Below are 17,297 nucleotides of genomic sequence, written 5' to 3'. Positions count from 1 at the left end.
GTTTGTTCTACCACAATGGTGTTTGTTCTACCACAATGGTGTTTGTTCACCACAATGGTGTTTGTTCTACCACAATGGTGTTTGTTCTACCACAATGGTGTTTGTTCACCACAATGGTGTTTGTTCTACCACAATGGTGTTTGTTCACCACAATGGTGTTTGTTCACCACAATGGTGTTTGTTCTACCACAATGGTGTTTGTTCTACCACAATGGTGTTTGTTTTACCACAATGGTGTTTGTTCACCACAATGGTGTTTGTTCTACCACAATGGTGTTTGTTCACCACAATGGTGTTTGTTCTACCACAATGGTGTTTGTTCACCACAATGGTGTTTGTTCACCACAATGGTGTTTGTTCACCACAATGGTGTTTGTTCTACCACAATGGTGTTTGTTCACCACAATGGTGTTTGTTCACCACAATGGTGTTTGTTCTACCACAATGGTGTTTGTTCTACCACAATGGTGTTTGTTCAACCACAATGGTGTTTGTTCTACCACAATGGTGTTTGTTCACCACAATGGTGTTTGTTCACCACAATGGTGTTTGTTCACCACAATGGTGTTTGTTTTACCACAATGGTGTTTGTTCTACCACAATTGTGTTTGTTCACCACAATGGTGTTTGTTCACCACAATGGTGTTTGTTCTACCACAATGGTGTTTGTTCTACCACAATGGTGTTTGTTCACCACAATTGTGTTTGTTCACCACAATGGTGTTTGTTCACCACAATGGTGTTTGTTCTACCACAATGGTGTTTGTTCTACCACAATGGTGTTTGTTCACCACAATGGTGTTTGTTCTACCACAATGGTGTTTGTTTTACCACAATGGTGTTTGTTCACCACAATGGTGTTTGTTCTACCACAATGGTGTTTGTTCTACCACAATGGTGTTTGTTCTACCACAATGGTGTTTGTTCACCACAATGGTGTTTGTTCACCACAATGGTGTTTGTTTTACCACAATGGTGTTTGTTCTACCACAATGGTGTTTGTTCACCACAATGGTGTTTGTTCACCACAATGGTGTTTGTTCACCACAATGGTGTTTGTTCACCACAATGGTGTTTGTTCTACCACAATGGTGTTTGTTCTACCACAATGGTGTTTGTTCACCACAATTGTGTTTGTTCACCACAATGGTGTTTGTTCTACCACAATGGTGTTTGTTCTACCACAATGGTGTTTGTTCTACCACAATGGTGTTTGTTCACCACAATGGTGTTTGTTCTACCACAATGGTGTTTGTTTTACCACAATGGTGTTTGTTCTACCACAATGGTGTTTGTTCACCACAATGGTGTTTGTTCACCACAATGGTGTTTGTTCTACCACAATGGTGTTTGTTCTACCACAATGGTGTTTGTTCTACCACAATGGTGTTTGTTGACCACAATGGTGTTTGTTCTACCACAATGGTGTTTGTTCACCACAATGGTGTTTGTTCTACCACAATGGTGTTTGTTCACCACAATGGTGTTTGTTCTACCACAATGGTGTTTGTTCACCACAATGGTGTTTGTTCACCACAATGGTGTTTGTTCTACCACAATGGTGTTTGTTCTACCACAATGGTGTTTGTTTTACCACAATGGTGTTTGTTCCCACAATGGTGTTTGTTCTACCACAATGGTGTTTGTTCTACCACTATGGTGTTCGTTCTACCACGATGGTGTTCGTTTTACCACGATGGTGTTCGTTCTACCACAATGGTGTTCGTTCTACCACAATGGTGTTTGTTCTACCACAATGATGTTTGTTTTACCACAATGGTGTTTGTTCTACCACAATGGTGTTTGTTTTACCACAATGGTGTTTGTTCTACCACAATGGTGTTTGTTCTACCACAATGGTGTTTGTTCTACCACAATGGTGTTTGTTCACCACAATTGTGTTTGTTCACCACAATGGTGTTTGTTCTACCACAATGGTGTTTGTTCTACCACAATGGTGTTTGTTCTACCACAATGGTGTTTGTTCACCACAATGGTGTTTGTTCTACCACAATGGTGTTTGTTTTACCACAATGGTGTTTGTTCTACCACAATGGTGTTTGTTCACCACAATGGTGTTTGTTCTACCACAATGGTGTTTGTTCTACCACAATGGTGTTTGTTCACCACAATGGTGTTTGTTCACCACAATGGTGTTTGTTCACCACAATGGTGTTTGTTTTACCACAATGGTGTTTGTTCTACCACAATGGTGTTTGTTCACCACAATGGTGTTTGTTCACCACAATGGTGTTTGTTCACCACAATGGTGTTTGTTCTACCACAATGGTGTTTGTTCTACCACAATGGTGTTTGTTCACCACAATTGTGTTTGTTCACCACAATGGTGTTTGTTCTACCACAATGGTGTTTGTTCTACCACAATGGTGTTTGTTCTACCACAATGGTGTTTGTTCACCACAATGGTGTTTGTTCTACCACAATGGTGTTTGTTTTACCACAATGGTGTTTGTTCTACCACAATGGTGTTTGTTCACCACAATGGTGTTTGTTCACCACAATGGTGTTTGTTCTACCACAATGGTGTTTGTTCTACCACAATGGTGTTTGTTCTACCACAATGGTGTTTGTTGACCACAATGGTGTTTGTTCTACCACAATGGTGTTTGTTCACCACAATGGTGTTTGTTCACCACAATGGTGTTTGTTCTACCACAATGGTGTTTGTTCACCACAATGGTGTTTGTTCTACCACAATGGTGTTTGTTCACCACAATGGTGTTTGTTCTACCACAATGGTGTTTGTTCACCACAATGGTGTTTGTTCACCACAATGGTGTTTGTTCTACCACAATGGTGTTTGTTTTACCACAATGGTGTTTGTTCCCACAATGGTGTTTGTTCTACCACAATGGTGTTTGTTCTACCACTATGGTGTTCGTTCTACCACGATGGTGTTCGTTTTACCACAATGGTGTTCGTTCTACCACAATGGTGTTTGTTCTACCACAATGGTGTTTGTTCTACCACAATGGTGTTTGTTCTACCACAATGGTGTTTGTTTTACCACAATGGTGTTTGTTCTACCACAATGATGTTTGTTTTACCACAATGGTGTTTGTTCTACCACAATGGTGTTTGTTCTACCACAATGGTGTTTGTTCTACCACAATGGTGTTTGTTCTACCACAATGGTGTTCGTTCTACCACAATGGTGTTTGTTCTACCACAATGGTGTTTGTTCTACCACAATGGTGTTTGTTCTACCACAATGGTGTTTGTTCACCACAATGGTGTTTGTTCTACCACAATGGTGTTTGTTCTACCACAATGGTGTTCGTTCTACCACAATGGTGTTTGTTCTACCACAATGGTGGTTGCCCTTTTCTTTTCTTTTCAATTGCAACATTTTGTTAAAAATAAGTCCTAGGTTATTTATATATATATATATATATATATATATATATATATATATATATATATATATATATATGGTTATTTGCCCATGTCGTGCAGCCCTACGTGGCTGTGGGGAAATTATCTTTACTGAGCAGTAGTGTAAAGTACTTAAGTAAAAATAGTTTCAAGTACTACTTAATTTATTTTGTTGGTATCTGTACTTTAATTTACTATTGTTTATTTATTTTTATTTTTGACTACTTTTATTCACTACATTCCTAAAGAAAATACTGTACTTTCTACTCCATACATTCTCTCTGACAAACAGAGGTACTCGTTAGATTTTGACACACTTATCAAGAGAACATCCCTGGTCATTCCTACTGCCTCTGATCTGGTGGACTCACTAAACAGAGAACATCCCTGGTCATCACTACTGCCTCTGATCTGGAGGACTCACTAAACAGAGAACCTCCCTGGTCATCCCTACTGCCTCTGATCTGGAGGACTCACTAAACAGAGAACATCCCTGGTCATTCCTACTGCCTCTGATCTGGAGGACTCACTAAAGAGAGAACATCCCTGGTCATTCCTACTGTCTCTGATCTGGATGACTCACTAAACAGAGAACATCCCTGGTCATCCCTACTGCCTCTGATCTGGAGAACTCACTAAACAGAGAACATCCCTGGTCATCACTACTGCCTCTGATCTGGAGGACTCTCTAAACAGAGAACATCCCTGGTCCTCCCTACTGCCTCTGATCTGGAGGACTCTCTAAACAGAGAACATCCCTGGTCCTCCCTACTGCCTCTGATCTGGAGGACTCACTAAACACAAATGCTTTGTTTGTAAATGATGTCTAAATGTTGGAGTGTTCCCCTGGTTATCCGTAAATAAAGAAAAAATAAAATGGCGCCATCTGGTTTACTTAATATAAGGAATTTGAAATTATTCATAATTTTACTTTTGATACTTAAGTACATTTAAAACCAAATACCTTTTAGACTTTTACTCAAGTAGTATTTTACTGGGTGACTTTCACTTTTACTTGAGCCATTTTCTTTTCACGTGTCTTTACTTTTACTCAAGACAATTGGGTACTTTTTCCACCACTGGCCCTACTACAAACAGATCTGGGACCAGGCTAAGTTAAAGCCTGGTTGGGTACTTTTTCCACCACTGTCAACTGAGTGCAGGAAGTGATAACATATCTGAAATTAGTTTTGGTTGAAGTTGAACAGTATAAACCAATCAGAATGGAAAAAGACACTGAAGTCACTTAGAATGTTGCCACCCTAGGGTCACTCACTACTCATAAAGCACCCTGGGGTCACTACTCACTACTCATAGAGCACCCTGGGATCACTACTCACTACTCATAGAGCACCCTGGGATCACTACTCCTAAAGCACCCTGGGATCACTACTCACTACTCCTAAAGCACCCTGGGATCACTACTCACTACTCATAGAGCACCCTGGGATCACTACTCCTAAAGCACCCTGGGATCACTACTCACTACTCCTAAAGCACCCTGGGATCACTACTCACTACTCATAAAGCACCCTGGGATCACTCACTACTCATAGAGCACCCTGGGATCACTACTCACTACTCCTAAAGCACCCTGGGATCACTACTCACTACTCATAAAGCACCCTGGGATCACTCACTACTCATAGAGCACCCTGGGATCACTACTCACTACTCATAAAGCACCCTGGGATCACTCACTACTCATAGAGCACCCTGGGATCACTACTCACTACTCCTAAAGCACCCTGGGATCACTACTCCTAAAGCACCCTGGGATCACTACTCACTACTCCTAAAGCACCCTGGGATCACTACTCATAGAGCACCCTGGGATCACTCACTACTCATAAAGCACCCTGGGATCACTACTCACTACTCATAAAGCACCCTGGGATCACTACTCACTACTCCTAAAGCACCCTGGGATCACTACTCACTACTCCTAAAGCACCCTGGGATCACTCACTACTCATAGAGCACCCTGGGATCACTCACTACTCATAAAGCACCCTGGGATCACTACTCACTACTCCTAAAGCACCCTGGGATCACTACTCACTACTCATAAAGCACCCTGGGATCACTAATCATAAAGCACCCTGGGGTCACTCACTACTCATAAAGCACCCTGGTGTCACTCACTACTCATAAAGCACCCTGGGATCACTACTCATAAAGCACCCTGGGATCACTACTCATAAAGCACACTGGGATCACTACTCACTACTCATAGAGCACCCTGGGATCACTACTCACTACTCATAGAGCACCCTGGGATCACTACTCATAAAGCACCCTGGGGTCACTACTCACTACTCATAAAGCACCCTGGGATCACTACTCACTACTCCTAAAGCACCCTGGGATCACTACTCACTACTCCTAAAGCACCCTGGGATCACTACTCATAAAGCACCCTGGGATCACTACTCACTACTCATAAAGCACCCTAGGATCACTCACTACTCATAGAGCACCCTGGGATCACTCCTCACTACTCATAAAGCACCCTAGGATCACTCACTACTCATAAAGCACCCTGGGATCACTCACTACTCCTAAAGCACCCTGGGATCACTCACTACTCATAAAGCACCCTGGGATCACTCACTACTCATAAAGCACCCTGGGATCACTACTCATAAAGCACCCTGGGATCACTACTCACTACTCATAGAGCACCCTGGGATCACTACTCACTACTCATAAAGCACCCTGGGATCACTACTCACTACTCATAAAGCACCCTGGGATCACTACTCACTACTCATAAAGCACCCTGGGATCACTACTCACTACTCCTAAAGCACCCTGGGATCACTACTCACTAGTCATAAAGCACCCTGGGATCACTACTCCTAAAGCACCCTGGGATCACTACTCACTACTCATAGAGCACCCTGGGATCACTCACTACTCATAAAGCACCCTGGGATCACTACTCATAAAGCACCCTGGGATCACTACTCACTACTCCTAAAGCACCCTGGGATCACTACTCACTACTCATAGAGCACCCTGGGATCACTACTCACTACTCATAGAGCACCCTGGGATCACTACTCACTACTCATAAAGCACCCTGGGATCACTACTCACTACTCATAGAGCACCCTGGGATCACTACTCATAGAGCACCCTGGGATCACTACTCATAGAGCACCCTGGGATCACTACTCACTACTCATAGAGCACCCTGGGATCACTACTCACTACTCATAGAGCACCCTGGGATCACTACTCACTACTCATAGAGCACCCTGGGATCACTACTCACTACTCATAGAGCACCCTGGGATCACTACTCACTACTCATAGAGCACCCTGGGATCACTACTCACTACTCATAAAGCACCCTGGGATCACTACTCACTACTCATAGAGCACCCTGGGATCACTCACTACTCATTTTTTAAAATTATTTAAAAAAAATACTGTGATATAATATTTTGGCTATAATGCCCAGCACTAATTTATTGTTGCCTAATAGTTTTTTGGTAGATTTCCACGCTACTTTCCTTCCATCTATAGCATTTGTTAATATTTGTCAGTTCATTTGATTTTGATGCCTCATGATTGAGTATTGCTCTGTGATTTTGCTGTGATCTGATAGGGGTGTCAGTGGGCTGACTGTGAACGCTCTGAGAGACTCTGGGTTGAGGTCAGTGATAAAGTAGTCTACAGTACTACTGCCAAGAGATGAGCTATAGGTGTACCTACCATAGGAGTCCCCTTGAAGCCTACCATTGACTATGTACATACCCAGCATGCGACAGAGCTGCAGGAGTTGTGGCCCGTTTATGTTGGTTATGTTGTCATAGTTGTGCCTAGGGGGGATATGGGGGAGGGAATGCTATCACCTCCAGGCAGGTGTTTGTCCCCCTGTGTGCTGAGGGTGTCAGGTTCTGGCATTTAGGTCTCACTCTCTCTGTGTCTGTGTCTGTCTCTCTCTCTCTCTCTTTCTCTCTCTGTCTCATATACATTTTATATACACATTGCGTTACTTACATATTAAATTATGTCTTTGATAAAAGGTGTTTGTGTTTCATAGTGATTCCATCAGCTCGGGGCTGTGATGTGGTATACCTGTGTGTGTGTGTGACTTGAATTAGACCCCCCCCTTCCCTGTACCCCTTTTCACTCTGTTGCTGAGGAGAGCAGAGAGAGAGAAAGCTCCTCTCCTTTTTCCCCCCTCCTCCCCTCGTTCTCTTTGTGTGGATGATGCAAACATTTGGCAATAACAGTCAGAGAGGAGGGAGGGGAGGAGAGAGATGGGGTGGAGCGAGGTGGGAAGGGAGGAGAGAGGTGGGGTGGAGCGAGGTCGGAGGGGAGGAGAGAGGTGGGGTGGAGCGAGATGGGAGGGGAGGAGAGAGGTGGGGTGGAGCGAGGTGGGAGAGAGGTGGGGTGGAGCGAGGTGGGAGGGGAGGAGAGGTGGGAGGGGAGGAGAGAGGGGATGAGAGGTGGGAGGAGGGGGGAGGGGTGGGAGGCAGTGGAGGGAGGAGACAGTGGGAGGTAGTGGGATTGAGACAATGGGAGGTAGTGGAGGTACTGGGATTGAGACAGTGGGAGGTAGTGGAGGTAGTGGGATTGAGACAATGGGAGGTAGTGGGATTGAGACCGTGGGAGGTAGTGGGTTTGAGACAGTGGGAGGTGGTGGAGGTAGTGGGATTGAGACAGTGGGAGGTTGTGGAGGTAGTGGGATTGAGACAGTGGGAGGTAGTGGGTTTGAGACAGTGGGAGGTTGTGGAGGTAGTGGGATTGAGACAGTGGGAGGTAGTGGGTTTGAGACAGTGGGAGGTTGTGGAGGTAGTGGGATTGAGACAGTGGGAGGTAGTGGGATTGAGACAGTGGGAGGTAGTGGGATTGAGACAGTGGGAGGTAGTGGGATTGAGACAGTGGGAGGTAGTGGGATTGAGACAGTGGAGGTAGTGGAGGTAGTGAGATTGAGACAGTGGGGGGTAGTGGGGTTGAGACAGTGGGAGGTAGTGGGATTGAGACAGTGGGAGGTGGTGGGATTGAGACAGTGGGAGGTAGTGGAGGTAGTGAGATTGAGACAGTGGGGGGTAGTGGGATTGAGACAGTGGGAGGCAGTGGGATTGAGACAGTGGGAGGTAGTGGAGGTAGTGGGATTGAGACAGTGGGAGGTAGTGGGGTTGAGACAGTGGGAGGTAGTGGAGGTTGTGGGATTGAGACAGTGGGAGGTAGTGGAGGTTGTGGGATTGAGACAGTGGGAGGTAGTGGAGGTAGTAGGGTTGAGACAGTGGGAGGTAGTGGAGGTAGTGGGGTTGAGACAGTGGGAGGTAGTGGAGGTAGTGTGATTGAGACAGTGGGAGGTAGTGGAGGTAGTGGGAGGGGAGGAGAGAGGTGGGAGGGGAGGAGAGAGGTGGGGTGGAGCGAGGTGGGAAGGGAGGAGAGAGGTGGGGTGGAGCGAGGTGGGAGGAGAGAGGTGGGGTGGAGCGAGATGGGAGGGGAGGAGAGAGGTGGGGTGGAGCGAGGTGGGGGAGAGGTGGGGTGGAGCGAGGTGAGAGGGGAGGAGAGAGGTGGGGTGGAGGAGAGGTGGGAGGAGAAGTGGGAGGCGAGGTGGGAGGGGAGGAGAGGTGGGAGGCAAGGTGGGAGGGGAGGAGAGGTGGGAGGAGGGGGGAGGGGTGGGAGGCGAGGAGGGAGGAGACAGTGGGAGGTAGTGGGATTGAGACAATGGGAGGTAGTGGAGGTACTGGGATTGAGACAGTGGGAGGTAGTGGGGGTAGTGGGATTGAGACAGTGGGAGGTAGTGGGATTGAGACAGTGGGAGGTAGTGGGATTGAGACCGTGGGAGGTAGTGGAGGTAGTGGGATTGAGACAGTGGGAGGTTGTGGAGGTAGTGGGATTGAGACAGTGGGAGGTTGTGGAGGTAGTGTGATTGAGACAGTGGGAGGTAGTGGGTTTGAGACAGTGGGAGGTTGTGGAGGTAGTGGGATTGAGACAGTGGGAGGTAGTGGGATTGAGACAGTGGGAGGTAGTGGGATTGAGACAGTGGGAGGTAGTGGGATTGAGACAGTGGGAGGTAGTGGGATTGAGACAGTGGGAGGTAGTGGGATTGAGACAGTGGAAGTAGTGGAGGTAGTGAGATTGAGACAGTGGGGGGTAGTGGGGTTGAGACAGTGGGAGGTAGTGGGATTGAGACAGTGGGAGGTGGTGGGATTGAGACAGTGGGAGGTAGTGGAGGTAGTGAGATTGAGACAGTGGGGGGTAGTGGGATTGAGACAGTGGGAGGCAGTGGGATTGAGACAGTGGGAGGTAGTGGAGGTAGTGGGATTGAGACAGTGGGAGGTAGTGGGGTTGAGACAGTGGGAGGTAGTGGAGGTTGTGGGATTGAGACAGTGGGAGGTAGTGGAGGTTGTGGGATTGAGACAGTGGGAGGTAGTGGAGGTAGTAGGGTTGAGACAGTGGGAGGTAGTGGAGGTAGTGGGGTTGAGACAGTGGGAGGTAGTGGAGGTAGTGCGATTGAGACAGTGGGAGGTAGTGGAGGTAGTGGGATCGAGACAGTGGGAGGTAGTGGAGGTAGTGAGATCGAGACAGTGGGAGGTAGTGGAGGTAGTGGGATTGAGACAGTGGGAGGTAGTGGAGGGTAGTGGGATCGAGACAGTGGGAGGTAGTGGAGGTAGTGGGATTGAGACAGTGGGAGGTAGTGGAGGTAGTGGGTTTGAGACAGTGGGAGGTAGTGGGTTTGAGACAGTGGGAGGTAGTGGGATTGAGACAGTGGGAGGTAGTGGGATTGAGACAGTGGGAGGTAGTGGAGGTAGTGGGTTTGAGACAGTGGGAGGTAGTGGAGGGTAGTGGGGTTGAGACAGTGGGAGGTAGTGGAGGTAGTGCGATTGAGACAGTGGGAGGTAGTGGAGGTAGTGGGATCGAGACAGTGGGAGGTAGTGGAGGTAGTGAGATCGAGACAGTGGGAGGTAGTGGAGGTAGTGGGATTGAGACAGTGGGAGGTAGTGGAGGTAGTGGGATCGAGACAGTGGGAGGTAGTGGAGGTAGTGGGATTGAGACAGTGGGAGGTAGTGGAGGTAGTGGGTTTGAGACAGTGGGAGGTAGTGGGTTGAGACAGTGGGAGGTAGTGGGATTGAGACAGTGGGAGGTAGTGGGATTGAGACAGTGGGAGGTAGTGGAGGTAGTGGGTTTGAGACAGTGGGAGGTAGTGGGTTTCAGACAGTGGGAGGTAGTGGGATTGAGACAGTGGGAGGTAGTGGAGGTAGGGGGATTGAGACAGTGGGAGGTAGTGGGATTGAGACAGTGGGAGGTAGTGGAGGTAGGGGGATTGAGACAGTGGGAGGTAGTGGGATTGAGACAGTGGGATGTAGTGGGATTGAGACAGTGGGAGGTAGTGGAGGTAGGGGGATTGAGACAGTGGGAGGTAGTGGGATTGAGACAGTGGGAGGTAGTGGGATTGAGACAGTGGAGGTAGTGGAGGTAGTGAGATTGAGACAGTGGGGGGTAGTGGGGTTGAGACAGTGGGAGATAGTGGGATTGAGACAGTGGGAGGTGGTGGGATTGAGACAGTGGGAGGTAGTTGAGGTAGTGAGATTGAGACAGTGGGGGGTAGTGGGATTGAGACAGTGGGAGGCAGTGGGATTGAGACAGTGGGAGGTAGTGGAGGTAGTGGGATTGAGACAGTGGGAGGTAGTGGGGTTGAGACAGTGGGAGGTAGTGGAGGTTGTGGGATTGAGACAGTGGGAGGTAGTGGAGGTTGTGGGATTGAGACAGTGGGAGGTAGTGGAGGTAGTAGGGTTGAGACAGTGGGAGGTAGTGGAGGTAGTGGGGTTGAGACAGTGGGAGGTAGTGGAGGTAGTGAGATCGAGACAGTGGGAGGTAGTGGAGGTAGTGGGATTGAGACAGTGGGAGGTAGTGGAGGTAGTGGGATCGAGACAGTGGGAGGTAGTGGAGGTAGTGGGATCGAGACAGTGGGAGGTAGTGGAGGTAGTGGGATTGAGACAGTGGGAGGTAGTGGAGGTAGTGGGTTTGAGACAGTGGGAGGTAGTGGGTTTGAGACAGTGGGAGGTAGTGGGATTGAGACAGTGGGAGGTAGTGGGATTGAGACAGTGGGAGGTAGTGGAGGTAGTGGGTTTGAGACAGTGGGAGGTAGTGGGTTTCAGACAGTGGGAGGTAGTGGGATTGAGACAGTGGGAGGTAGTGGAGGTAGGGGGATTGAGACAGTGGGAGGTAGTGGGATTGAGACAGTGGGAGGTAGTGGAGGTAGGGGGATTGAGACAGTGGGAGGTAGTGGGATTGAGAAAGTGGGATGTAGTGGGATTTAGACAGTGGGAGGTAGTGGAGGTAGGGGGATTGAGACAGTGGGAGGTAGTGGGATTGAGACAGTGGGATGTAGTGGGATTGAGACAGTGGGAGGTAGTGGGATTGAGACAGTGGGAGGTAGTGGGATTGAGACAGTGGGAGGTAGTGGAGGTAGTGGGATCGAGACAGTGGGAGGTAGTGGAGGTAGTGAGATCGAGACAGTGGGAGGTAGTGGAGGTAGTGGGATTGAGACAGTGGGAGGGTAGTGGAGGTAGTGGGATCGAGACAGTGGGAGGTAGTGGAGGTAGTGGGATCGAGACAGTGGGAGGTAGTGGAGGTAGTGGGATTGAGACAGTGGGAGGTAGTGGAGGTAGTGGGTTTGAGACAGTGGGAGGTAGTGGGTTTGAGACAGTGGGAGGTAGTGGGATTGAGACAGTGGGAGGTAGTGGGATTGAGACAGTGGGAGGTAGTGGAGGTAGTGGGTTTGAGACAGTGGGAGGTAGTGGGTTTCAGACAGTGGGAGGTAGTGGGATTGAGACAGTGGGAGGTAGTGGAGGTAGGGGGATTGAGACAGTGGGAGGTAGTGGGATTGAGACAGTGGGAGGTAGTGGAGGTAGGGGGATTGAGACAGTGGGAGGTAGTGGGATTGAGAAAGTGGGATGTAGTGGGATTGAGACAGTGGGAGGTTGTGGAGGTAGTGGGATTGAGACAGTGGGAGGTTGTGGAGGTAGTGGGATTGAGACAGTGGGAGGTTGTGGAGGTAGTGGGATTGAGACAGTGGGAGGGTACTGGGATTGAGACAGTGGGAGGTTGTGGAGGTAGTGGGATTGAGACAGTGGGAGGTTGTGGAGGTAGTGGGATTGAGACAGTGGGAGGTAGTGGGATTGAGACAGTGGGAGGTAGTGGGATTGAGACAGTGGGAGGTTGTGGAGGTAGTGGGAATGAGACAGTGGGAGGTAGTGGATGTAGTGGGATTGAGCCAGTGGGAGGTAGTGGGGTTTTGACAGTGGGAGGTAGTGGGAATGAGACAGTGGGAGGTATTGGGAATCAGACAGTGGAAGGTTGTGGGAATGAGACAGTGGGAGGTTGTGGGAATGAGACAGTGGGAGGTAGTGGGAATGAGACAGTGGGAGGTAGTGGGATTGAGACAGTGGGAGGGAGTGGGATTGAGACAGTGGGAGGTAGTGGGATTGAGACAGTGGGAGGTAGTGGGATTGAGACAGTGGGAGGTAGTGGGATTGAGACAGTGGGAGGTAGTGGGATTGAGACAGTGGGAGGGAGTGGAGGTAGTGGGATTGAGACAGTGGGAGGTAGTGGGATATAAACAATGGAAGGTTGTGGAGGTAGTGGGAATGAGACAGTGGGAGGTAGTGGGAATGAGACAGTGGAAGGTAGTGGGAATGAGACAGTGGGAGGTAGTGGGAATGAGACAGTGGAAGGTAGTGGGAATGAGACCGTGGGAGGTAGTGGGAATGAGACAGTGGGAGGTAGTGGGAATGAGACAGTGGGAGGTAGTGGGAATGAGACAGTGGGAGGTAGTGGGGTTTTGACAGTGGGAGAAGTGGGAATGAGACAGTGGGAGGTAGTGGGAATGAGACAGTGGGAGGTCTCAATGTCTCATAATCTGCTGTTTGTTGTAATTAACTGAGATAAACCTCATTAGGCCTGTGGCATAGAGTCTACATTTGTGCAGGTCCCTGCTTGTGTGTGTGTCTGTGTGTGTGTGTGTGTGTGTGTGTGTGTGTGTGTGTGTGTGTGTGTGTGTATGTGTGTGTGTGTGTGTGTGTGTGTGTGTGTGTGAGCACGCGTTGCGTGGCCACTGGGCTGTTAAATGTGAGGAAGGGCAGCCAAATTGTTTGTTAATGTCTTCCATCTGCCACAAAGACATACCTCTCCTAATGAACACACACTGTGCTGCTATAGTAGGAGAAACCAGGACAGGTTACTATAGGGAGTTGAGGAAGGGAGTTGAGACAGACCAGGACAGGTTACTATATACAGGATGGTATGGAGACAGACCAGGACAGGTGACTATATACAGGGAGTGGAGACAGACCAGGACAGGTTACTATATACAGGAAGTGGAGACAGACCAGGACAGGTTACTATATACAGGATGGTATGGAGACAGACCAGGACAGGTTACTATATACAGGGAGTGGAGACAGACCAGGACAGGTTACTATATACAGGGAGTGGAGACAGACCAGGACAGGTTACTATATACAGGATGGTATGGAGACAGACCAGGACAGGTTACTATATACAGGATGGTATGGAGACAGACCAGGACAGGTTACTATATACAGGGAGTTGAGACAGACCAGGACAGGTTACTATATACAGGGAGTTGAGACAGACCAGGACAGGTTACTATATACAGGATGGTATGGAGACAGACCAGGACAGGTGACTATATACAGGGAGTGGAGACAGACCAGGACAGGTTACTATATACAGGAAGTGGAGACAGACCAGGACAGGTTACTATATACAGGAAGTGGAGACAGACCAGGACAGGTTACTATATACAGGGAGTTGAGACAGACCAGGACAGGTTACTATATACAGGATGGTATGGAGACAGACCAGGACAGGTTACTATATACAGGGAGTGGAGACAGACCAGGACAGGTTACTATATACAGGGAGTTGAGACAGACCAGGACAGGTTACTATATACAGGATGGTATGGAGACAGACCAGGACAGGTTACTATATACAGGGAGTGGAGACAGACCAGGACAGGTTACTATATACAGGGAGTTGAGACAGACCAGGACAGGTTACTATATACAGGATGGTATGGAGACAGACCAGGACAGGTTACTATATACAGGGAGTGGAGACAGACCAGGACAGGTTACTATATACAGGGAGTGGAGACAGATCAGGACAGGTTACTATATACAGGGAGTGGAGACAGACCAGGACAGGTTACTATATACAGGGAGTGGAGACAGATCAGGACAGGTTACTATATACTATATACAGGGAGTGGAGACAGACCAGGACAGGTTACTATATACAGGGAGTGGAGACAGACCAGGACAGGTTACTATATACAGGAAGTGGAGACAGACCAGGACAGGTTACTATATACAGGAAGTGGAGACAGACCAGGACAGGTTACTATATATAGGGAGTGGGGACAGATGAGGTCGGGCTGCCTCAGAGAGTGGCGAGGTCGGGCTGTCCAGAGAGTGGCGAGGTCGGGCTGTCTCAGAGAGTGGCGAGGTCAGGCTGTCTCAGAGAGTGGCGAGGTCGGGCTGCCTCAGAGAGTGGCGAGGTCGGGCTGTCTCAGAGAGTGGCGAGGTCGGGCTGTCCAGAGAGTGGCGAGGTCGGGCTGTCTCAGAGAGTGGCGAGGTCGGGCTGTCTCAGAGAGTGACGAGGTCGGGCTGCCTCAGAGAGTGGCGAGGTCGGGCTGTCCAGAGAGTGGCGATGTCGGGCTGCCTCAGAGAGTGGCGAGGTCGGGCTGCCTCAGAGAGTGGCGAGGTCAGGCTGTCTCAGAGAGTGGCGAGGTCGGGCTGTCTCAGAGAGTGGCGAGGTCGGGCTGCCTCAGAGAGTGGCGAGGTCAGGCTGTCTCAGAGAGTGGCGAGGTCGGGCTGTCCTTAAAAGACACACCCTTTCCCCTCAACCCTCAAATTAAGTGGATACTTCTGATGACGTATCATGACGTCTGACGAATTCACACTTGCAGGGCGAGAATTCATTTTAAATGGACCGCCCTTGGCCGGAAATGTTTCACTTATTCGTCCCGTGACGATTGTGTTTTCTGCCACTGGTAGCTTGTGGGTGCTTTTATATGATCTACAGCCAATTATAATTGCATGTCTACTTATAATATACTATATAATTATTAATAGATTAATAGATTAGTGTGATAGCTAGCAAATGAATTAGCTAACTAACGTTAGCCTGCCTAGCTGGGACTTCTGAAGAAGGAACATTTTTCATTTCTACAATTTTCAGAAGCCAACAAAAACAAAAAACAGACTTTAACATGATGTCCTTGTGCCTTCATGTGCATTCGGTGCACAATTTCTAACTTATTTACATTCATTTTTTACTTACACTTGTATGTTGACTTCTCCATATTGACGTTGAGGGTTCAAGTTTTGGCTGACTCTTCTTAGCGGAGGTACAATCATTGCGAATTGAATTATGGGGCGTTTCAGGCCCCGAAGCAAACATAATTGTACACTCGCAAACATAATTGTACACTCGCAAACATAATTGTACACTCGCAAAAAGCTGAGGGGCTCACGTTGCAAACTTCCCTAATCATTTGGACCGATGACAAATATGGCCGCGGGGTTTCCCCCAGGGGCAAGAGGCCAGGGTAGGAGAGAGTGTTTGAAACGCAGCCAGAATCTAGAATGATTTTTTTATTTTTTCTCACTCCCCCCACCTCCTCCCTGTCCCAGGTCGCGGTAAAGGTGATCGATAAGAGGAAGGCGAAGAAGGACTCTTACGTGACTAAGAACCTCCGTAGAGAAGGTCAAATCCAACAGATGATCAGACATCCCAACATCACCCAGCTGCTGGACATACTGGAGACTGAGAACAGGTACTATACTATACTATACTATACTATACTGGACATACTGGAGACTGAGAACAGGTACTATACTATACTATACTATACTATACTATACTATACTATACTATACTGGACATACTGGAGACTGAGAACAGGTACTATACTATACTATACTATACTATACTGGACATACTGGAGACTGAGAACAGGTACTATACTATACTATACTATACTGGACATACTGGAGACTGAGAACAGGTACTATACTATACTGGACATACTGGAGACTGAGAACAGGTACTATACTATACTACACTTGACGTACTGGAGACTGAGAACACGTACTATACTATAGACTACTTGGCGTACTGGAGACTGAGAACAGGTACTATACTATACTAGACACACTGGAGACTGAGAACAGGTACTATACTATACTATACTAGACAATAGACTACTGGGCATACTATCATCAGTTACGACCTGGTGATGGAGTTGTGTCCTGTCATCTGTTATCATCAGTTACTACCTGGTGATGGAGTTGTGTCCTGTCATCATCAGTTACTACCTGGTGATGGAGTTGTGTCCTGTCATCATCAGTTACTCCCTGGTGATGGAGTTGTGTCCTGTCATCTGTTATCATCAGTTACTACCTGGTGATGGAGTTGTGTCCTGTCATCATCAGTTACTACCTGGTGATGGAGTTGTGTCCTGTCATCATCAGTTACTACCTGGTGATGGAATTGTGTCCTGTCATCATCAGTTACTACCTGGTGATGGAGTTGTGTCCTGTCATCATCAGTTACTACCTGGTGATGGAGTTGTGTCCTGTCATCATCAGTTACTACCTGGTGATGGAGTTGTGTTCTGTTATCATCAGTTACTACCTGGTGATGGAGTTGTGTTCTGTTATCATCAGTTACTACCTGGTGATGGAGTTGTGTCCTGTCATCATCAGTTACTACCTGGTGATGGAGTTGTGTTCTGTTATCATCAGTTACTATCTGGTGATGGAGTTGTGTTCTGTTATAATCAGTTACTACCTGGTGATGGAGTTGTGTTCTGTTATCATCAGTTACTACCTGGT

The 17,297-nt window shown here is 48.0% G+C and overlaps 1 protein-coding gene across 1 annotated transcript in view; it reads left to right on the top strand.

Annotated features, from left to right (window-relative positions):
- Positions 1 to 17,297, top strand: part of hunk (hormonally up-regulated Neu-associated kinase) — a 49,002-nt gene that overhangs the window by 11,922 nt on the left and 19,783 nt on the right. Inside the window, exon 2 of the mRNA XM_031807416.1 lies at positions 16,095 to 16,237. Within this exon, the coding sequence (XP_031663276.1) occupies positions 16,095 to 16,237 (143 nt within the window). The remainder of the gene's footprint in view (positions 1 to 16,094; positions 16,238 to 17,297) is intronic.

The sequence above is a fragment of the Oncorhynchus kisutch genome, linkage group LG28, assembly GCF_002021735.2.
Source record: "Oncorhynchus kisutch isolate 150728-3 linkage group LG28, Okis_V2, whole genome shotgun sequence".
Lineage (NCBI taxonomy): Eukaryota > Metazoa > Chordata > Actinopteri > Salmoniformes > Salmonidae > Oncorhynchus > Oncorhynchus kisutch.
Note: the sequence above shows the minus strand (reverse complement) of the source record. Positions and strands in the feature narration are given on the sequence as shown.